We start from the raw sequence: 24,134 nt of genomic DNA, 5'->3' as shown, positions 1-24,134 counted from the left end.
TCTAATTAATATCCTCATTCTTCTTGCTGAGATAGCTTTACAAGTTTCGCATCGCTTGCTTATGCAAAGGTTTAATGTCTACGTAGTCATAATTTTGATAATTTGGTTAGAGTTTCGTGAATTTCGTGAATTATATTTTCCACATAATCATCGTGTCAGGGTTCTTTCTTCGGTTTTGTTGAAATTTTAAATTATATTTAGTATCCAAATTAGTTGTATTTTCCTGAAAATTATAAAATTACAGAATGACATTCGTGTCTATTTTGGCTTTGATTATATTCCAAGTAGTCTTGTAAAATAAAATAAATCCTCCCATTAAATACATGTACCTAAATCCTTATTGGGTACATGTATGTAATTATATATGACATCGATTAGTATGGAGAGTAATTCGCCCATATTTTGCATTTATATTTACCTGTGACACATTTTATAATGGAAAAGTGTACTTATCCTTTTAACTTACAAATTGCCACTTCTCATCAACCTGCAACAGGCATATGCAGATAAATCCGTACTGGAATTGGGGCACATTTTTTAGTATTGCATCGTTGAAATAAATTTTGAGAGGCCATATTTTATGGTTTACAAATATTGGTAGGAAAATTATTCAGATCCAATAATATGTGCAAATTAGGCCAATGTCATATTTATGTATGTATGTATATTTATCACACACGGGTAATATGTGTGAAGCTTGTTTTGATTGATTAATTAATTAATTAGAAACCGGCTCAGGCCGAAGGCCCATGGACTAAACCTAGTTTCATTCAATTACATAATCCAATAGTGAATCTTGTTGATGTATATCATAGTGTCCCAAATGATAAGCTATTTGATATGCTATTTGATTATTGCAGAGGGAGAGACGATTCAAGCCGTAAACAAAACATTCTCTGGAACCGGAGGAAAGCTGCCTTCTCCCAATTTCCCATCCAACTACCAGAACAATTTGGACTACGGGTACCACTTGATTGCTCCTCCTGGAACACAAATTGTCCTCAGATTCTCTCACCTGGACGTTGAGGATCAGGAGGACTGTTTATACGACTACGTGGAAATCGTGGACAAAAAGACAGCAAATGCCACGCGCTACTGTGGCACCTACTCCACTGCGGATTTGGAAAGGTGATTCATTCCACGAGAGTTATTTATACCCTTTTTTGCACTAGACCTTCTTGTACGCACATCCGCATATTACATAAATCTGCCAATGGTAATTGGGCAACAGCGTCGAAGGTCTTGATGGTTGAAACAAATAAGTCGGATGAGCAGACACACACATATACGCACAGCATATTGATTTTGAACTTCCTCTCAAAAATTGCCGGAAGCCCTTGTCTTTCCCTTTCATCATTATTACGGGCTCATCTCCCAACCAAACCAACCAACCTTCACTTCCCCACTTTCGGACTGTGACTTTCAGTTTCCATGTAGAGGTCATTCCTACAAATCATACGAGCCATCGGTGGAAAGGTAGTAGAAAAATACCTGGCCGGTTCTGTGCATGGCAGGCGGTGTGAGAAATATTTCGTGTTGCGTGGCTCTACGTTTTTCAAAGTGAAAGTAAGATTTGTATAGAAAAAAGTCAGATTTACTTGATGTTGGCAATTTCCCTGGAGTGCAAGCCGTCTTCGTTTAACTTTTTTCACTCAGAAATTGAAAATATATCGAGTGACCTGCACGAGTGAATGTGCTTCATGTTTGGAATTCCTCCAGATCTAAAAGAATGAAACATGAGAGTATGATGATGTGACAGCCAAAAGCTGACGTTGACTAAGCGAACGAGTACAATTCAAAGAACCAAGGACACACAAAGGGCAGTTTCAATGGACGTGCCAGGTATAGTGAAGTAGCCGAGTGGAAAATGTGGTCCAGACGCCAACAGTGGTTGGCTCCTATTCAAGTCCGTTTCGTACAAAACAAACTCTGTCCGTTGGTTTAGCTGGTGGACATGGTGGCACAGTTTCAGAACGAGTACAAATAAAAGTTACAGCATGGGCAGCATTTTCCTCAAAATCCTCACAATTATTAAACCTATGATTTCATAGCATCCCATTCATGCTCACCTTTCTCTATAAATTGCTCAAATTCAGTGCCTTGAGAGTCGACATCATGTCCAATTATTAAGTGTGTCATTCAAACACGTTGTCCCGTACTTTGACGAATATGCAATTCTCATTCTAGTCAAAGGAGTGTTAATTATTTTTGACACTTGGAATGCCTTATTGCAAAACTGAATTAGTTTCATATATGTAGTAGGTAAGTAGTTAATGTTTGTGAACCACATGGATGCATCCTACTTATCTGTACAATTGTGGTCAAAATAAAATAATAAATGTACTAAGGAGGGGAGGTTGTGTACTATCAACTCCCGGATCTCGATGCCCTTTGGATATGTTGTAGTGTCCCATGAATGTACAAGAACCCTGAAGCGGTTTGATGCCATGGCCACATTTGCGCCCGCCACACCCACTCAAAGGTGCCCAAAAACCGCTTTCACTCCAGCTTTCACTCACTTAAATTTACCCCAAAAATCCAATTTTACTCGGATTTTCAAATTTCTTTCACCATTATGCTCCCAGACAGTTGCTTGCTTATTTCCAACACCAAACTCAACTTGTTTGATGTTTATTTCGCAGGCATAATTAGCTTTGTTGATTGCTACAACAATGCTCATTCAGAATTTTAAATTTTAAAAATACTAAAAAAATTGAAAAGTCGAGTTTGATGTTGGAAATAAGAAAGCAACTATCTGGGAGCATAATGGTGAAAGAAATTTGAAAATCCGAGTAAAATTGGATTTTTGGGGTAAATTTAAGTGAGTGAAAGCTGGAGTGAAAGCGGTTTTTGGGCACCTTTGAGTGGGTGTGGCAGGCGCAAATGTGGCCATGGCATCAAACCACTTCAGGGTTCTTGTACATTCATGGGACACTACAACATATCCAAAGGGCATGGAGATCTGGGAGTTGATAGTACACAACCTCCCCTCCTAAGTGACTATGCCGCGTTGTGTATGAAACATGTTGGCCCATCTGCCAACGGGTTTGAAAGTGTGTTTATATGTTCAAATCGGAAATGAAGTTTGAAACGACTCACAGTCGACTAAACATTATGACGGGCATGAAATTCTTCCTGCGACTAAAGACCAAACAAAGTCCGTGATCCATCTCGGACCATCCCACTCCATTTGTCCTACATCCTCCTACCTTCCTTCCTTCCTTTCTATGTGTACGAGTGAGTTTTTTATCGTTGTTCATAAAACGTGCCAATCTTCATTTGTGTTGCAGACTGGACTACGTCTCATCGTCAAATGAGCTGGACGTATTTTTCCACGCCGACTTTTCCCACAGTGGAACAGGGTTCGAGATTGCTTGGCGAGCTGTTGATGTTGCGAGTTGTCTTTCGGGAAGGACGATTTTGGCAGGGCTGGGAGGAAACGGATTCCCAATTCAAGATGCCATGATCCACTCGCCAAACTTTCCTCATTTCAATCTCCCAAATCTCAACTGTGCATACACCATCGTAGCGCCAGGTAAAGAATCCATTCCTTTTCACCTAAATTAACAAAAGTGGGAGTGAAGGGTGAACATAACGTCGGTCGGTGGGCATTCCTCCGGGATGTAAACGGCTGTACCATCAAATTAAACATTGAAGGGGATGATGAGGAGGTGTCATCCCACAACTTTGGAAATTACGAATCCACAAAGTACATTTCCATGTTTGAATAACTTTCTCAAAGCGTGTACCAAACTTTCTCTACGAGTGTACATACGAAAGTGGGTGAACAACACCGCTACACATACACGCTCTCCCATTCCCCTCAAATGAGAGCCATTCTTTGACCTGCGGACACACAAATAGTGCAGCTTGACATTTAGAGCCTATTCACTTATTCACAATTCATAAGTAGTGAAAGTACAAGCTTTTCAAGAGGGAACCACGTTGACGTTACTACGTTTTGAGAGCTGTGTCTTCTATTTGCGCTCCCTCTTTACACTTTCACTCTCTCACCCACTTGGTCTGCTTTCTCCTCGGAACGAGCGTCTCCTAGAATGATTTATTGCGTTTGCAATGAACAGCCACCAGTTTCGACAGGAATAATGCCCTCCTTTGATTGAGGAACTCAACTAATGATTCAGAACGAGCCCTTTAAACGAAACCAAATTGCATGTTCTGTGTCAACAGAAAAATTAATGAAACTTTGTAATTACGTTCCCCATCTTAATTATAAGCACATGTCAGTTCTGATTAATTGCACCAGTAAAATACTTTAGTACGTTGTTCTACAAGCATAAAATTTGTAAGTGCATAAGCGTCCCTGATTTATTTCTGATTTATTTTGTCGTCTTCTACAATATATCATTCGCACGGAATTTCTAAAGGGTGCATAAAAATAGGTCTACATATTTTTCTTTACGATTTGAGCTGCTTATTTGCTCCTGAATTTGTATACTGCACTCCATTCCGTCGGAATCACACATTAATTTCGTATACATACAAATATTGCGCGATTGATAGCGTACGCAGCAGTCATTAGTCATGATGCATTCAAAACTACTTATTTACTATCCCAGAAAGTGCTAATAAATTGATGAATGGGTTTAGGAACTTACTTATGTACGTATCTTATCTGCGCTACTGAGGAAGAGTTTGCAGATTTGAAGGGGAAAAATATTGTGGAAAGTGAAAGGATCTGATTTATGCGGCACGATGAGAGAATCTCAACGGTGCTAAGGAGGCTCCACCAAAAGCATATTTATTTCACTATTGTGTGTACATGAAGTGCCTTCTGGGAAACTAAAAACTTTAGAATGAGACGGGCGGAAGTTTGTTGAGGACGGATCAAAGTGTACGCGATGTAGATTTATCGGCTCTCTCGTTCATAAATGTTAAGCTAATCTGGCGAAGAAATTCGAGAGAGTTTCTTTATTAACTTACAAGAGAAAACTTTAAAATCCGTATTTTCTTTTCCTACGATAAGCTTGTGTTAAGCATCACTTCACCGGAATCAGTTTACCTCTTGAAACACGTTCATGTGTTCAATTTGCATAATACATAACACAAGGCGAAATCTGATTGCCAAAAGATTTGAATTTCTTGATTCTTGTTTTACGTTGATGCTTACACGACGAGAGAGTGAGCTGCAGCCGAGTGATTTTTCCTAAATTTTTAAAATGTGAATAAACTGAACGCTGCTCAACCCACGCCCACTTGTTCATGGTTCAAGGGCTCCAAGTCTTGGGATGCATTCAACCAAAAACCCTTTTCCTTTTCAAACGGATTCAGAAATGCCGTATTACTCCCCGTTTTTCTTCCATTTAGTTGAGAAATGGAGATGAAATGGAACAATGTTTCACTATTGAAGTTTATTTTCTTGTTCATGTGCTTATGTAAGGTTATGGTTATTATGTAACGTTCATTCGTAACTCATCAGTTTAATGAGAGACTCGTTTAGTCTAACTAGTTTGTGCTTTAAATAAATATGTGAAAATTCTTTTATGCATGTATTGAATTTCACAGTGGGACAGAGGATATGGCTGAGTTTCCAGATATTCGAGCTTGGGCATCTCAACGCTGCGAGCGACACTTCTTGTCACCTGCAAGACCACGTCGTTGTGGATCTCGACGGAGGTGTTCGCGAGGATGGAGACTCCTCGGCCGACAATGAGATTATTCTCTGCGGAAATCTCACCGCCTTTTCGTACAGGACATCGTTCATGTCAATCCGAGAGAAGATCAAAATTAACGTTGTTTCGCCGATTGGAAAATCCGGGCGTGGATTTCTCGGGAGATTCAAAGCCGTTCCTGGTCAACTGGAGGAGACGTTGAACGTGGCGACGCCTGCAAATTCATCAGTATCTCTGACGTCGATAAATTTCCCACTGATTCCGCCCGAGAATACAAATATTACGTTGGCCTTGTCATCTCCGCCCAATTATGTGCTAACGCTAAATATTAATGGGACGAGTAGTTGTTCCAAGACGGCGAAATCATATCTGGAGATCCGAGACCCTTACCATGGGACCAATGGGACGACGTGGAAACTATGTCAATCGGTCCAAGTGGCGACGTTGAGTTCGACGATCGTGCCCAAGTCATCGGGGCGGATGAGAGATGGTCTTAACCTTGTTAAGACCATCTCGCCTGTGACGACGACGAGTAACGAGAATGGTGATAGTAATGTTAACAATAAAGTGGGATATAAAGAGATTTCCCAGGGGATCACTCAAATGAACACGGCCATCTCCTTCCGATCCACCTTCAATCGCTTGGATGTGCGGCAAGTCTACTCGCCTGGCTTCCGAGGACGGATGTGGAGTGCACGTATTGTGACGATGTTGGGTAAGTACTCAATTATGTACCTTGTTTCGTCATCACTCTGTGACGTCGCTCTTGCTGTTCCACTTTATTGGTATCACTTTCTTGTCTCTTCCAACCACCGACCGAGACCATCAATCTTCCCAACAAGAAGTCGGGAAAAGTTTAAATAAATCCAGAAACTTAAACTTTTACTCGATCCATCTTAAGTACAACTTTGCATATTCCTATATTTCCTATTATGTACGTATGTATGCACATACATAGGTACGTACTACTCGTGTATGTAGAACGTGGGGTGGGTTTGCCTTGCAGCAGTGGTTGCGTGTTGGCTTCTTTTCTTTGAAACTTTTTTTGGAGAACAAGATCCTTCTTTTCTTATCACACACTGTTCCGTGGGTTGTTGAGATTAAAATGTCAACTACTTCATTTTAGACGAGAACTTTCGAGCCAAAGTTTTAGCGGATGGAGATCGACTCCTCAAATTGGATGGCTGCATGAATAACCCGTGTGCTAATGGGGGCAGTTGCATATCTGAAAATGGAAAACACCACATTTGTCGTTGCACAGCTCCATTTACAGGTAAAGCAAGTTACGAGTCTCTTCTTTCCAAGTCGGCGTTACGTATTTATTTGCGAGCCAAACTTCGTGCAATGCAATAATCAATGTTTAATTTTTAATCTATGTAGGTCCATTTTGTGGGCTCAGTCTTTGCGACTTAAACCCGTGTCTATTTGGGGACTGTATTTTAGGGGAAAAGTCAATCAAGTGTGTGTGCCAGTTGGGCTACGGCGGAGAAAGGTTTACCATCAGATTTATAATTATTATGTGTGGGCTGCTTATGTATAGCGTCGTAATAAAATATGAAAACGTTAGATGTGACCGTCGAATGAAACCTTGTGATGACAATCCATGCTCCGGTCATGGCTCCTGCGTGGAAACGAACAAGACTGCGTACAAATGCATGTGCTATGCTTGGTGGGAAGGTAAATCAACTCTTTATATTTATTAAATATGTGGTGGACCTTTTTACACTGCTCCATTTTCAACCCTCCTCCGTAAGATCGTTTAATCAGCTTAAATAAAAGTTGAAATACCTCCTTCCGAATAAAAGTCGTGCGAAAGTAGTCTCTTCACTCGACGTTACTTACATTCACAGACCGAGAGAAGAGAGACGAGAAAGGAGGTTTGGCTTGTATGTAGCTGTGAATAATGCAACAGGTCTAAAAGCTGCAGATTTTCAATTTGTTGTACTACGTATGTAAATAAATGATTCAATGCTGGATGACCCCAACTCCTGGTTTGTAATGGTGATGACATTAGCCTGTTCCAATGTTGTAGCGTAAATATGGCGTAACTTGGCCAGGAGAAAGTATAAAGGGAGTCATTCTATTAACGTGTGTCTACGTAGACAAAGTCCGTTCAGCCGGAGTTTGCTTTTATTTTGTGCCATCTCAGATCTGGATTTTTTCAAAGGAACATTTCTACGACGACATTTCTGGAGATTGGGATTCACAGGAGACACATTTCATAAATGTTTGAGTAGTTTACGAATATTACCGTGAAATGAAGCGAGTTTATTGGATGCACTTTTGGTTGCAGAAAGCGCAACCAATTTAATTTAGTGCTCGTAACGAAATTATTTATTTTTATGAGCTGGGTAGTTGCATGTAGCAGTATAAACGAGGAGAGTGGCGAAGCGTTGGTGGCTATACGGCAGGGTCAGCTACTGATAATATAGGCTGCGCCCTTTGACGTCCACAGTCGTCATTCTTTGGTGGATGGATTCCAACTAATTTCAAACAAATCCAACTCTGACCTTGGCGTGCCATCCAAAAGCTTTGCCGTGCAAAGATTTTACTGGTCGAGCTAGTGCATAATGCGCGTTTCGTTTCATCCATTTATGGATGAAACGAAGTCTGTACATCCATAAATGCTCAGAATTATACTACATGCATAAGAAATATATCCCTGTAATAAATGCGCATACGGAATTAAATAAATCAGCTTTCTCCTCTTGTCACAGGTCCGCAGTGCGAGTCTCGCATGTTGGTGATCCCCTTCAAGCCCTTGTCGCAGCGCGTGTTTGAGGAGCCGTTTTGGCTGGGACTGCTCACGGTGACGGGGGTGTTGGGTGTAATTGGTCTCATCTGGTGTCTTAAACGCCATTTTCCCGAGAAACTGGAGAAGCTGTTGAACGAGGATCTGGACAAGAATAGAGGAATCTCGTGGGGTATGATGAGATAATGTGTTTTAACTTCTCAAATGTCTCTCACTTTCTCTTCGTCGTCATACTTTCTCTCTTTCTCTCCTCCCTCAAGACAAGATCTTATTGCTCTCTCATCTTGTGTACCCTACCCCACACCATACCGCAGTATTTCTCTTTCTCTTTCCCACAAATGTGAAGCAAAACTTTCACCACCACGCGTTCCCCTCCTCGTACTCGTTCTTTCTCTGCTGTATAATCTCTTTCACCACGAGTCTGAACATCACGAGGAACCACAAACCAAGTCAAAACCATCCAAATATTTCATACTTTGCTCTCCAGCGTACTACAAAAGTCAGGAAGCTCACTTCTTATTCACTATTTACGCTATTTACCTTTTACTCGAGCCAGATATACATTTGATATTGCAACGTCTACTTCAAAGTTGTTCTTTTCTCCCCCAAAAACTAACCACACGACCACCAGCATCACTTATTTAGTTCATATTCCTTCTTCTCTGCTCGTATTCCCACCGGCTGCTGGCTTGGCTTTGCACATGCTTTAATTTTCCAAATAGCAAACATTTCACGAGTTGATCGTATTGTGTGCACTCCTTAATAATGACGCATTCACCACTTATTGTCTGTAGCCCATTCTCGTCATCTCCTGGTTGGCGCGGCTCATTTCTCTGGAAGATTGTATCATAAAATAGTTTAGCATTTTTACGGTGGTGGCGATGTCATTCCTTTTTCTGAGACAGATCATCCGTCACCCAAAGCAATTTTGTACCTCCGACACCCACAACCGCACTCTCTTCTGCATGCAATATGAGAAGGAGATTCTTCTCTCTTCGCTTCATCATCAATCTTGTCTCACCATTTTTTGCATTGTAAATAAATACCATCGTACGTACTACTACTACGTGTTATGGAATATCCGAAAGCGTGATGTGATGTGGTCTCATTTCAGTCTTAACTTATCGTAGTAACTCATCGTTAAGTTTAATAATATTTTAGTTTCACGTATCGCTGCTAATAACTAACAATGCGTTCCTTCTCGTTGAGGACACCACCACCGACCGGTTTCGACACAGCTTCACATTTCCAGCGTTGGCAAACGCCGTCGTTACCTGTCACTTTTTTAAGCCTGCGTAATCATTGTTCCGAAAAACCCATTTCGAGCTGGTTTAATATCCGAAAGCCATAATTTTGAAATATGACAGCACACTTGACTACATGTGGCTCCCATTTCGACTTCCATATTTCCACACATACGTACTTTACATAGCCAGCCAAGTCTGAGACATACACGACAAAAGAGAACTTCTTGTAACAAAACATGGAAATGAATACTTGAGTTGCTATTTTGTAAGGCGGCCACCCTGACTGGCTGGAGCCGCCTGGAGGAATTGGAGAGATATGTGTGCAGTTATGTTAACATTATGATTGTGCTCTTTTTCATTCTTGTTACCGCAGACTGAGGATGAAGTGAATGAAAAAAGGTTTGCGAAATGCATGCCACACAAGCAAGTTGAATGCCTTCCCTTCTCACGCATCGCCTAAATTGTCTGAATAATCTTTGTTGGTTGGTACCTTATCAAAACTCCTCGACAAAGAGAAACCCTCCGCCCGTCCCATTTGCTCCATCCATCCCCCTCCGCAAAGTGAGAACAATTACGTTTATTTTCGAATTCTTACTTGACATGAGTACGTACGTAGAATTAGTTGGTAGATCTAGTAGATTGAGTTATCCTCGACAGATTGTCAGTAGTGGTGAGCAAACATGCCAGGAGAATTTCACTCAAGGGTCACGATCATCTCATCTCTGAGAGATCAAGTGTGAACAATTTCTTCCTACGCTTTCTCCTTTCCCGTCAAAAAGAAATAAAGAAATTACAAAAATGAACCCATTGTCAAATTTATTATTATTGTTGCAAAATATTTTTGCTTTTGGTGTTGATTGACACTGGAATTTGGAGGTAAGGTGTCGTCACGTGCTGAATTATCTCTTTTTTTCTCTCTCCCTCCTCCTTCTTCTTCTTCTTCTTCTTGCTGGCTTGATGTTGCTGTTCATTGCTGTCGTGCCTGCACTCGATGTTTTCTTCTCATCTTCGAACCGAAATAAGTCTCCTCTGGACGCTCTCCATCTTTTCGGGTAGGTGGGGGTGCCTCAGTTCGTGAACCAATTCCAGGTACGTCGCAACAACAGGCGGTCAGCCCTCCAGCGTCCAGGTCATTTCTTGGCAGGATTGGTATTCGCAAACCCTCGCTCCTCTCACTCTCCTCCGCCACCTCCAACGTTTCCGGAACTGGGGCCAGCCCACACTCGTATGAGAACAGAACGTTCAGCCTCGACGACCTCCTTCGTCCGTCCCGGAGCATGATGAGTGAGTGACAAACTTTCACTTTCTTAATTATGTAAATTATGGTCATCCATCATAAAATGGACATATGCAAAACTAGAACGAGTAATTATATATGTGTGGCGGAGATTGAAATTAATTGAGATTATCAAATGCATTCTGTAATTAGCATATGTCCCATCAGTGCACTATGCATTTTTGATAGAATCAGAGATAGCTAGCATATTGTTAAGGAGGAAGATGTGCAATATATGTATTATTGATGAGATTAACTCATTATTACAATAATTATGCTCTGCAGGAACCCCAAGTCCTCACCGACGACGAAATTACTCTGTTCAAGTGCGACGTGATCCGGCCGAGAAGCAATTGATCCTTCAGCAACTGGTTTCAGGAGGGGGGAGCTCATCCCTGGACGGAGAAAGCAAACCAGCCCCGACTCCGAAACCCACGCTGGCAGAAATCATACAAATGAGCGAGAGACGACTTCGCCTGGCCTCTGCCTCGTCCATGCAAAGTGAAGCAGGGTCCGTCAGTGGAGGGGGTGAACCCTGCACATCGAGACAGGCAGGGGCCGACGAGGAGGAGACCAGCTTCTCCACACAGGCAGCAATCAAGGCCGAGAAGAAAGTTACGTTTGCACGGATGTTGGACAAACTCGCTGCTTCAGGAATCACTTCGTCCTCATCGGGTTCAGACCTCAGTTGCACGGAGGAGACGAAAATGGTGGTGGTTGCTCCGAAACCACAATCAAAGAAGGACAGGAAGGGTCATTTTCGCCGAAGCAATAAGGCTTACAACCGGGGAAGGAACAGTGAGACGGATCAGGACTACATGGACATCTCCTCATCAGATACAACTCCCGATCCAATTTATATTCCCAAACTTCCAACTCGATTATGTATAAGTCCCACCGGAGCGAGCAACTCTGCCGGAGGTTCAAGCAACGCTCTGGGAAAGCCGAGTCAGAAAATCCCAAAAATTGCTAGTGCAGACTCACTGCTGGCTTTATTCAAAAGATTTTCGGGGTCCAATTCTGCGCCCCCCAGTCCGCAGTATTCGGAGAACGAGGAATCTTCAGCAGGTAGGTCGGCTCGTATGCTAATCATATTATTTATATCATCTCATATTATTCTAAGTACTACAATCGAACGCAACTATGGGTCCACACATGAGACACGCAAAACTATGCGTATAAAGAATGTTGAATAATGTTCGAAACAAAAAACAATGCCGTATTATGTATTAGAAACATATAAAAATATTATTTTCTAACCAATTGTTTTTCTATCAGGAGCAACACCGCTGTCAACTCCCAGTTCTCCGAGGTAATTAAATTTAGTGATTTTAAATCACTAAATCGAATCTAATTGATTCAATGACAAGGTTAAATGAACATGATTAAAGAAAGCAATATTTGAGATATATAATAATTAAATGTCACTTTATTTATAGTGCTGATCATGTTCAGTTAACTTAACATTTAACAATGAAAAGCCACAATTTAATCAATTTATCTTTTCCTCTCTCCAAGAAACTCGCTGTTATCAATTAGACCTCCAGCCTTGATGATCACATCAGTTCCGGAACCAAACAACACAATCGAGTTGGTACGTCAAAGTTGAACTAAAATTGTGAAAGCTCTCTTATTCATTCACTTCACTCCTTGTTTTTCAAATTACAGCCCGTGATTGACCCATTTGCTCAAAACCAAGGATGCTGGAGAGCACCGCCAGCCTCCAGCATCACGTTGGAAGTACCGATGCGAGACTACTGCTTATCTCCAATCCACGAAGTGCCAACGCCGTTGGGAACACCATCGCATTCACCTTGTCACACACCAATGATGAAGAGAATGTCCGCCGACGAGAACCTCCCCTCCATTAAAATCCTCATGAGCTCGGAGGATGATGACACGACGCGAAGCTCTTCTTCAAAGAAAGACTCACCTCCGCCAAGAATGTTGCGAATCCCAATCATTTCTATATCAGTTGACGATGCTGCTGAAGATGGAGGGACGGAGATCGATACTCTCAACATGATTGAGGGTGACCCTGATGGAAACAATAGGGAAGAGGAAAAGAAAGCACAGAGCAAACTGTTTTACAACAGCCTAACCGGTGAGTCGGAAGTGATTCCAGACGTGTTGATCCATGTTCCGCCAGAACGATGTTCGGAAAGCCAGCCTGATCTTGAGTCCCCTGTCAGGGACGTGGAAACGCCACTCACCTCGCCACGTGTAAAAACCAGACCCCCACCTCTCATTTTTGCCAATGAAATTCTCAGCTGCAGCAACAAGGGGCCTGGCGACGATGATCGAAACGTCAAAATTGTCGTTCCTTTTGTCAACATTGAATATGCAACTCCTGTCGCAGAATACCTGCCCAAGTTTCCATCCATTATTACAGGTGGTCCAAAGATGGACTGTGAGGAGGAGGACGCTTCACATCACTCACTCTGCAAAACACTACCAGAAATGATTCCAAGCATAATATTCGAACATTCTGCGAAGGAAAACCCGTTGGTCCCTCCAACCATCACGATAAATCAGAGTTCAGAGGCTGAGTCGTCCAGCGACGACACGCCCGCTCAGCGACACATGCTTCTTCGTCCAAATCTATGCTTTTTGAGTCCATTTGCTGGAACATCGGACCGAATCCCCTCCGAGTCCAACTTGAGCACTTCAGGGTACTCCTCCATGGCGAGTCCCTGTCCTTCGCGCTGCCCTTCCGTGAGTCCCCTTTGCCCATCCGAGGCAGAAGATTACCACACCTGTTCCCATCTCCACGGAGCCCAAAGAAGGGCTTCCTTGACCCCAGGAACCCCCAAGAAACTCTTAATTGCTCCCCTACGTCGCAGCTCCTTTAACGCTCCTCACCACGCAACATCTGGATTACTATGTGATAACTCAAACATGCTTTGCGAACACGAGGGGCCTGGTTTAGGAGAAAGACGAGGCGAGATGGTGGTGGTTGAGGTAGAAACAGATTCAGCCGTGGAGGTGGAAACTGATGTCGAAAGCTGCGCCATCATCACCTTGTCATCCGAAGTTGACAACCCAGCAATGTCCATGAACACAGATCAGCAGCCTGGTATCCTCTCGGAAGACATGAAACGTAACGATGAAATGAACACATTGCTTCAAGTTCCCAAAAAAGGAATGCCAAAGAGTCGGAGTTTGGACATTGGTGGATCGAATGCTTCCGCTGTTGATCAGTATTCACCCAGTGATCCCAATTCCATTCCTGACGGACGGAATTTGGATAAGAAGGGACAGCTACTTCGAGGACTGGGGCCTAGCCTGGACTCCAAATTGAACAACGTTGATCGAGGCTTCTTGTCTACAACTGGAGTGACGATAATATTTCCATTGTCAAATTCAATCTCAAATTTATCCGGGAGAAAAAACTGTGGAAATTTAATAGAAATTCCAGAAGAGAAGGAACGGCGACTTTCTCCGGCAAGCTCCAGAAGTGAAAGTCCTTTAAGTGAATTGAGTGCTACGGGCGGTTTCAGCTTCCTCGGATCTCCGCTAACAGATTCTGACGGGGTTTACGATTGTGGGAGCTCTGAGGTTCTGACGAATAACAACGAGACGGATACTCAAGCCATCACCTCTGGGACAAGACTTGGCCTGATTCCCTTAAGTCGCTCAAATCCCCCAAGACGATCCGCAGGAAAAAGGAAAGAGAGAAAACCGACGCGAGGGGGCAACAATACTTTGCTATCTGCAAACCCGGCCTCATCCGCTGATACGACCAGTGACAAAGGAGCAACCGGTGGTGATTCCCAAGATCCCATCCTTTCGGGAGATGGTGAACTCCAAGTTGATTTTAGGCAAATTTCGCATCTCCACTTGCCACCCTATTTGGCAAAAGCTCTCCCATCTTCCTCAGTCTCGCCCAAAAGGGCAAGTCCGAAACGGAGAATTAGGGCTCAGCCTAACATGGATAATGCTAGCTCAAGCTCCTCAGAAAGTCTCGCGTCGATAAGATCACGACCAAGGTAGGTTTGCTATTTCTACCAGAACGATAAAAGCACTTCAATTATATTTGATCGTTTTTTCAGGAGTAGGACAAGTTGGAGCTCTGTGCAAAATAGTCGCAACACGAGCAGAAACAACAGCCCCCTTCCCATTTTCCAGGACCAGGATTCAAATCAGCCGAGCAGTCCGAGCGTATTTCTTCCATGCGCAGGATCCTTGGAAGAAAGTAGTTCCATTAAATCGTCAATGGTAAGAACATAAATAATTTGAACGCGTATTTACAAGCGAGTGACGCAGAACTTTCTAAATTCACATGCAAAACTAGCCATTAATAAAATTGTATGTTATGTTGTTTAACAGGACAAAGAAGAATTGAAACCAGAGCCCAGAGCGTCCGCTTTATCGCGAGGAGGTAGCAGCGAACTGACCAGCAGGACACTTACTCCTCCCATCCGCAAGATTTCAAGACTCCGAACAATCAGCCATCAAATTCGGTTTGGAGAAAGTTATTTATTATTTATTCCCCTAGTAAAACACTAAATTATTTGCGTTTTTACTTGACAGATTTCTGAGGAGGCTGGAATTAAGTTTGATTCGGAAAAAGGAATGTTTGACCCACGTGAAAAAAAGTTCCGATCGACGGACAAGTATTCTCAGTCATTCGGACTCTGAGAGCAGTCGATGCGACAGCAGTGAAAGTTATTCCTCGTCCTCCTCCACGTGTTCCTGTTCCTCCTGCTCAGAGTGCGGCGGTGGGCGTGGCAAAGGGGGACAAAACGAGGACGAGGAAGATGACGAAGACGACGATGACAGGACGATGGGCGAGAAGAAGCCGCTGCTTTTGGCCCCGTCCTCCTCTGGTGGGGGGAGCAGTGGAAAGAAAAGACAGGGAAAAGTCACCCCTCTTAACTTTTTGGAAAATATCTCAGCTCAAGATTTTCTCGATTCTAGTAAAAAGCGAATTCGGAAGTATAAATAATGTGCGACAAAGATAATGTAATTATTTGTACTTCACTCGATTGACCAATGTACCTGATATGCAATTTTTTACAAGACAGATTAGTGTGCATGCGTTTTGGGATGTATTACTTGACAGACAAATTAGAGATTTGAGAATTTATGACAACTGACACTATCAATTTACAGAAAACTAATAAACTAAGTCGTGTAAAATAATAATATTTTCTTAATAAACAGTTAAGGTGATATTTTATTCTATAATTTAACTTTGTGAGATTCCAATGATATTTGTGAAAATATGAATATGAACGTGCACCATTTATGATGACCCTTGAAATAAAATACAAACTCGATGCACAAAATAGCACAACTTTGAGGTTTCGATAAAAGAATTGAATCCAACAAGTAATAAATATTTCATCACTGACATTTTTATTTCAAATAGAATTTCCATCCAAGTTTCTAAACAGGTCATGTCACATATTTCTAAATAAATATACTATCATTCTTTTTCCGTTTTTTTTCACTGATGATGAGTGGAGATACATACATTTTGGTGATCCGCGACTCCCCCCACTTACGAAACTGAATATAATATTTAGCATCTGCAAGTCATTCAGTACATATAATTGAACGGTATGGTCGAATTACAGACATTTTGATAACATTATCAACGAGTGGTGTCATAAGATTAAATAATTTCCATAATCAATAAGTTATAATTCATAAAATTTAGATGGTCAATAATTTACACGAGAGGTATCAATTTAACGATTTTTACACTTTTTTGAATGCACACATCATCGTTTATGTATTTATTAATCACCATTCTATTCAACAGTCGCAGTTTACATTTAAAAGTTTATTCTTAGTTTCTATATCCTTATACATTTTTCATAAGCGTTCATGTGTAACCATCAGGAATATTTTCTACCATATTTAGAACATCCATCTATAAAAAAGAGAGAGAATAATAGCGTATCCACATCACTTCACTAGTTGTAACGGGATCTTATCGCAGTGGACACAAGTTGATTATTGAAGCAGTTGAATAATCGTCGTGATTGTGACAAAATTTTGGTTACGCTACAAAAAATCCAACAATATTTTGAGTATACGATTGTAAATTGCAAAACAATAACAAATATTTTAATATAATATGTGTGTATATATCACCAGAAGATATTGTGAAACCACTACTGTATGTACATGCATATCAACAAATATAGAGAATTAATATCACATTTAGCATGTTTGGAGTTGCGTTCAGCACCAGGTTCAATGTCACACATACAACTTTCGAACCTTTCTTTAAAGGGTTTCGTTACATTTCTAACGGTAGAGGAACATTTAATGATGCTCATTAAATGGGCTTCTCAGGAGGAGGGGATAAAATATTTCCTTTTATCTGTACTGCTGGGCCTTTGTAATTAAACGGTACATTATTCTACATACATTTATACATTCTTGTGATCATCACTTTCTGTCATTGTCACTTTTCCGTCAATCACTCAGTTGCTCACGAATGGATAAAATTACAAGCTCGACCACAGCTTGATACGAGACGACTACAATTACTTTTGCATGTATTCATCGGCCATACATTAATAAGTTACATTCCAATAATTCTTAATTACCCAACCCAAAGGTGGATTGTTTTCAGGTGAAGAATATTTAATTTATGAAAATAGACATCAAATCTAAGGTTAAGTTTCCACCTTCGACAACATGCTGCTGAGGAAGGACATGCATTAAAATTTTATAATGATATCTAAATGGTCGGTCCAGCAGACGGCAACAACCACTCATTCGTTAACAATATGAATATTTCAGTCCCTAAATTTACATTTCATCACCATTATTTTACTTATTCACCTGTTTCATGCTTTAAACTCACGCATGCCGATTTGTGTATATTTATTGTATTCTCAAGTGTTTGAAATTTAAAGTAGACAATAGACAACAAAAAATGAGCAGCAAATCAAATATGAGGAAATCCTACGAGATAAATATTTATAAGCCAATTTTAAATGTAACAGAAAAAAATCTCCCCTTTTTATGAGAACGAAATGAGATGATGCAAATATTTATTATGGTTAAATTAACGTTTCAGGTGATCAGTCAAATATTTGAAATTATAAAACTCCCTGCAAGCAGTTGAACTGTGTATTACAATTTTGTGTTCTGAGATCACTAAAATTTGAGATAACTTATTTTGCTTCCTTTCTGCTGAACGTTTGAACATATTTCTTAAATATGTTTTACTCAATTATAATATGAATTAATTAACGATGAAAAATGGGCTACAATCAAAATAGCGAATGGCAGCAAGTACAAACTCAATTATGCACTTTGAATAATTATTTATAATAAATAAATCAAGAAGCAACAAAGAAAATGTTGGTAAATCTGTGATGACAACCTATTTATATATCTGTATGCATATACATATTTAAATATATCGATTTAGAGTGACAGTCTTGCATTCTTCTTTTAAGACTCTTAAAAAAGCGAGAAATGAAGCCAAGTGGTTTTGTATCATGTATCAGATAATAATCAGCCCATACAATTTTGGTATTTATGAAGCTGGATCATTTCCTTCAGCTCTGCTATACATAGTCAATCATATAATATAATAAGAAGTATGATGTAATTTGCACGAGCAGCAGTATAATTACTGGATAATTCGAATTGCTGTTTACCGTAAACTACATACATAAAATTCTATTTGTAACCAAAAACTTGTTTCCAACATTGGTCTGTCGTAATCAGTGTATAGTTTATGAATTCCTCCATGTGATTGACTCGTGAGTGAATGTACAAGACATTTTCTAAAGCTCTCTGACAATTTGTAGTAAGTCTAAGGGTGCAGTTCTTTTACAAGTTTTGTAATTCCTCTAGAGTTAATTAAGCTACAGCAGATTGAGCATCAGTTGACCCCCTTTGATCCAAATCCATAGCACTGCTGACATTGTCCTTGACATTCACGTTGCTATTTACGTCAGTTTCAAGCGGGTGGTCGCTATTCCTCTTGTCATCTGCATCACTTGGGGGACGCTGCTGCTCATCTTTGTCGTCTTTATTTTCCGCCGCTGGAGTTGATGGAGGAGGCGTTTTTTGGCCAGTTTTTGGAGATGATGGTGCCGGCTGGAGAGAAATTGCTTCACTCTTCTGCTCCTCTTTCTCCTTGATGGATGATTTGTCACAAACAGAAGATCCTGGTGGTGGGGTTGACACAGGAATTTCAGGCTCCGGGGCAGACCATCGACGTCGTTTTGGACTTGGGGGTCGATTATCCTCGAGCTCTTCTACGTCTTCTTCCTTGAGTTTTACCACCTCGGTAATGGAACTAACAACAGCAGCAGTACTAACAGTAGTAGACGAAGAAGTAGACGATGCCATGTTGGTAGTGATTACGCTGCTGTTGGTGACACCAGTAGTCAAGGGAGGACCCATGCTGTGTCGTTTAATGGGTTCAGAGTTGCTGGTAGGTTTCTCGACGTGAATTTCACCGGCTGGTTTCGTAGCAGAGGGGATGAGAGAAGAAGAGACTTGTTGCGCGCATCGTTGTTTGGCGGTGGGGGAGCTCGCAGGATTCACTCCGTTACGACCACTCCCAGGTTTTCTACCTCGGGGGCTCTTGGGGACATGATTATTGTGACTTTTTGGTGCTTGAACTGGAGCCAGGTGTGGGGTTGACTTTGACAAAGTGATGCAAATATCGCCCACGGCTAAAGGGGAGCAGGGCAGTTGTAGCAGCTTCTCCGTCGTTTTAGGCGAGAGGGATGACCAGCCTCGGCCCAGAACAAAAAATGGCTGTTCTGGCGTTGATGGCACCACAACCTAGTGAATCAAACAAAAAAGACATAATTAGTGTCACATTTCTTCCTTGCGAGAGCCCCGATGAGTTGGAAAATATGCATAACAAGTTCTTTATTGTAGCAAAGTTTCTTTAGAATCACTTTACTTGTCGGGGATGGAGGAGAAGCATGTGTACTCTGCAATCTCAATGCTAATCAAGAAAAAGTGGAAGGTGCTTTCAATTGTTTCAGCCTTTTAACTATGTATGGCCAATTGTAGCTGGTAGCAGTACCATAATTTCATCTGATTTATATAATCAAACTTGTGAACATGGTCGTAAAGTGGAACAAGGTGTGATCTAGTCGGGAAAATCATGCCAAGACGAAACTGTGTTATGCAAATGTTGTGAGAAGAACATCTTTTTGCAGTATTGACCAATAACATAGTTTTATTAATGATGCAATGGTACATATTCTGGAATTGTTCCAGTTAGCGAGTGGCAGAAAAGAAGGAGGAATCTCATCAAGTCGAGCATGAGAAATATTTACTTATTTGGAGTTTAGAAGCAGGTGAGACTGAATCAACTGAATGACAACTGAAATAAATTAACTGCTGAACACGTCGAGAAGAAGCCAACCAAGCTCCAAGGTCCTGCTTCATTGAATTCACAAACAATGGAATTGTACCACAATTTACGTATGCACAAATTCATACGTCTTTGAGTGGACGACCAATAACTATAAAACCGGCTTATTCTTTGAAATGGGATAGTTCAACTGGTCCTAGAAGCTTGGTCCGCACTTCTTATTGTGTTACTGTCAATTTTATCATTTTTTTAAGTTGTTGTGCAATCCAATTTGGACCAAAAGTTAAATTGTTACTAAACTGGATTGGGTTTCATTTGATCGTAGATCAAGTTGGAGAGGTTAATTCTCGGCAAGGTCCTCTCTACACATTGATTTCTCGGCAACCAGACCAAAATCCTTTTTATTTTTTATTTGATAAACTACAATTGCCTGCACGGGCATTCTTTTCGCTGCACGCTTTGCCAACCACTTTACACATTTTACAATTGCTGCATTCTTCTACAACTTTCAACTTTGCCCATAATCACAGTAAGGACTACCTCGAAGAAGGAATAGTGGACTCATCTGCAGTCGGTACAAATACATAACCAAACAACCTGGTGTGTGTATTTATTAAGGTTTACAGTGACACTATGATTACTTATGAAATAAGTGTTGCATGTTCGAATTAGAAATAATAATAAGTTTCGACCCAAAACATGGTCCTTCTTTCTTTCTCTCTGCATCTTCGTGGCATCAAGTGGTCGTGTAAACTTATCATGTAAAACCAAAACCTTCCCGAGCTGAGGAGATGTTCTAGTACAACCAAAACTAAAACTTCTAAATTATAACAGCGTCAGCATGCGATATGTAAATTTTGTGTGGGATCATAAACAAAATTGCGTTTGAAAATTGTTGATGTTGTTGAACATTTTTTACCTGCACAGCCACTTGCATACGTAATTCCGCCGGCCGTGACAATTTCAGTCTGATTGAAAAATTAGATAAACCGCACACACGGCAGAATATAAGTATTCAAAGAAAATGAGCTATTAAATGCGCTATTACTATTTCAGGTACCCGATAAATGTATATCCTGTTTACTTCATTATTACTTCGACATCATCATCTTTGTGCCCGGTTGGGTGCATTTCTTGGTGTTTCTTACAGTGTTCGACTACTTGCATACGTCACCAATTAATGTGCATTATTCTTCATGCATGTAAATGAGGAGCTACTGGATGTCTGGTAAGTACTTGTTTAAATTGAACCAGTCTCTACTACGTCTCATTGTTGTTGTTAAATTAACAATATTCTGGGATTTAAGTAAAATGGAATTGTAGATTTCTATCTTTACGCATTCATCCGAAGAATAATGTTGAATCAGTTGTGGTTTTATTACGCAACTTCTTCACGTATGCTAATCGAAACCAGGGGCATTTTTTTTACTATTTTCAAAAGTTCTTTAGCATCAGTTGTCCCAATCATTGATGGCAACGGACAGCGATGGGTTGCTTGCTCCTGATCTTTTAACACTGACTTACTACGGAATATCTTGCTGGCACTCGTATTTACTACGAAGGACTTTTTTGTCATTATCAAGACTCTGACGGGGAGTGAGTTGAGAATTTAGTGACCAGTTGGTCGATAAATTAACATAAAAATGTCCCTAATGTGGTAAACCTACGGGAGATGGGAACCACTGATACATATTTTTAATGTAATCAACCTTTTCATTTGTAGTTTTTAAATTCAAAAGCTGTTTTACAATCTGTTTACGAACTTAAGAATCCGTCGTAACAGGGCAGATAAGGAGAAATCAAGTCTGCTGTTGATGTGGTGTAAAATAAAAGTTTGGGGAGAGTCAGCCGTCAGGTGCACACCAAGTATTCTTTCTCTTATCAAAAATCTGCAAAAATTTGTACTTCATAATTTTTATAGACAACTGCATGAATGCGTTGCGAAATTAATGTGGCTTATTTTTGTTGTGTAGCATGTTTAAATGAGGTCTTTACCGATCTAAAGTGCAAATATATAAATTTTAAAAAGTAGAGGAAAGTATGCACATACATATTTCAGACAAATACATAAGACGCTTGTGCAGCATGGGTTTCATCCGGTTTGATGGGAAAGTCCACAACCCAGACATCAGACATGTCTTAAAAACCTCCCCATTATTTTCAACAAACCAACATTTACAAACCAATTCCAGTGATGCATGAGCACCCCACTAAACATAATGCATATTTTATAGCGTTCAAAATATTTGTAGGTTGAATTTGTGATGTTGGTCCGCTCGTAACTTTTGGCTGTGGTAGTAAAATTCGCCATAAAAATTCCGCTTTTGTCTCTAGTCCGTTCTGACGACCTGCATCTCTTCATCTTGTTATCATCGTGTTTTTCCTACCACGTTTTAATTGTCGGTTCTTTAGCACAGATTGTGTCGCTATTTTGTTACCGCCAACTTTGCAATTTCAACAAAACGCTGCTAGTTAGCAACGCCACGCCACATATACACACTTAAGAAGACACAAAAGTGCCCATCATGCATCAGTCAGAGACAAAGAGATTTCATGGACAGTGGCATTTTCACTCTCGTAATTTCCAACAACAATAACACGATCGTAAATCCTAGACGGAGATTGTTGTTGGTTGTTCATTAGCTCAGCTCGTCGTTTCATTGTTCACTCACGAACTCTTTAACACGAGACCAAGTTACTTATCATCTCAGAGCTTCAATTAGCAGGAAACATTTAGAACAGACATGCATCTACAAATCTTTGTTCTTAAAAAAACATATTTAAGAGTCACATCCTCCGTTTTCGCGTCATCGCAAATGCAATCATAGATAATTGGGCATTCTCTGGATGTTTGCATACATGTTTTACAACATTCTCTCCAAATTGTGCGAATGGGAAAGAGTCAGGATTTGGCGAGACCTGGGAGACAGATGTTGCAAACAATTGCAATAATTCCCGTCACAACAACGCGACACTTGGGATAGTGCATATCCGACTGTCTGCACGATATTATTTCCTTATTGTAGTGTTGTGCAAATTGCATAAGACGTAGTTGTACGTGCTATAAAAATAAATAAAATACGCCCGAGATGTACATACGTAGCTAAACACAGGGTTAGTTACGGGGGACATGTGTAGCACGACATAACATGGCATTCACCTGCCGCATGGAGTACATTAAGTGCTTTGTTTGTGTGTTCCGCTGTTCCAGTTTCCCTAATGCTATAAATACCTTCTTCCCATCTTTGAATTTAATTTATCTGCAGAAACTCACGAATTTGTCTGCACATCGTCAGTTACTTAACCAACACTTTTGTGGCGTGTTCCACTCTTGATTTTTGGTAATCACTAATCAGAACAACTCCAGATTTGTACATTTGTACAAACTCAGTCGACTGTGAATATGACGTAAAAAATGTTATATAAGTTAACAAAACGGCTATAAATGTTCGCATCTATCCAATTAATTTACAAGTTTCACCACAAAAAGGTTAGAAAAACGTCGGGTAAATTGGATAAATAATGGGAAGAAAAGATGTTGAAGCGTGTATTCTAATTGTATCATTATCTTCCGAGTTATGCAATGCAATGAAAATTAGCACCAATTTTGACGCGATATGGTGATGCGTATCATCTTCATGGTACACGTACATACATATCTAAGAGCACAGGAAAATGATGTACGTATGGATTGCATGACTCCATCTCCAAGTCAGAATGTTGCGAGAATAGAGAATTTCCATAAAAAGTACGAGATTGCTTCTCAAATTAAAAATAATTGAATAAACACCAAAAAAGATGGATGCACATTATTATGAATGCCAAAAAGTGCAAACCATAAAAAATCTCCAACAGCAGGCGTCAAAAAGTTCACACGTGCATATTCCACATTTCGTTATACATTGGACACATC

General features: G+C 40.6%; 2 protein-coding genes across 6 annotated transcripts in view; one reads left to right on the top strand and one right to left on the bottom strand.

Moving 5' to 3' along the window:
* The window catches only part of LOC110842394, a 37,602-nt gene extending 21,404 nt beyond the window's left edge, over positions 1–16,198 (top strand). The window contains exons 12-26 of one of the 2 annotated variants that reach the window (XM_035846004.1): positions 861–1,128; positions 3,291–3,535; positions 5,524–6,345; positions 6,757–6,903; positions 7,011–7,122; positions 7,198–7,307; positions 8,348–8,554; positions 10,686–10,913; positions 11,191–11,973; positions 12,184–12,217; positions 12,424–12,499; positions 12,574–14,894; positions 14,958–15,123; positions 15,235–15,368; positions 15,439–16,198. In XM_035846004.1, the coding sequence (XP_035701897.1) occupies positions 861–1,128; positions 3,291–3,535; positions 5,524–6,345; positions 6,757–6,903; positions 7,011–7,122; positions 7,198–7,307; positions 8,348–8,554; positions 10,686–10,913; positions 11,191–11,973; positions 12,184–12,217; positions 12,424–12,499; positions 12,574–14,894; positions 14,958–15,123; positions 15,235–15,368; positions 15,439–15,853 (6,068 nt within the window). In that variant the 3' untranslated portion in view covers positions 15,854–16,198. Of the gene's footprint in view, positions 1–860; positions 1,129–3,290; positions 3,536–5,523; positions 6,346–6,756; positions 6,904–7,010; positions 7,123–7,197; positions 7,308–8,347; positions 8,555–10,652; positions 10,914–11,190; positions 11,974–12,183; positions 12,218–12,423; positions 12,500–12,573; positions 14,895–14,957; positions 15,124–15,234; positions 15,369–15,438 lie in introns of both variants that reach the window. The other variant, XM_022088129.2, reaches the window with a different exon arrangement.
* Positions 16,199–16,247: 49 nt separating this feature from the next.
* LOC110842393 (putative uncharacterized protein DDB_G0291608) overlaps positions 16,248–24,134 on the bottom strand; it is a 57,024-nt gene continuing 49,137 nt past the window's right edge. For all 4 annotated transcript variants that reach the window (XM_022088127.2, XM_035846005.1, XM_035846006.1 and 1 more), the window contains one exon: positions 16,248–19,677. In XM_022088127.2, coding sequence (XP_021943819.1) covers positions 18,742–19,677 — 936 coding nt within the window. In that variant the 3' untranslated portion in view covers positions 16,248–18,741. The remainder of the gene's footprint in view (positions 19,678–24,134) is intronic.

The sequence above is a fragment of the Folsomia candida genome, unplaced genomic scaffold (assembly GCF_002217175.1).
Source record: "Folsomia candida strain VU population unplaced genomic scaffold, ASM221717v1 Fcan01_Sc001, whole genome shotgun sequence".
NCBI lineage: Eukaryota > Metazoa > Arthropoda > Collembola > Entomobryomorpha > Isotomidae > Folsomia > Folsomia candida.
This window is presented reverse-complemented; position numbering and strand designations above follow the sequence as displayed.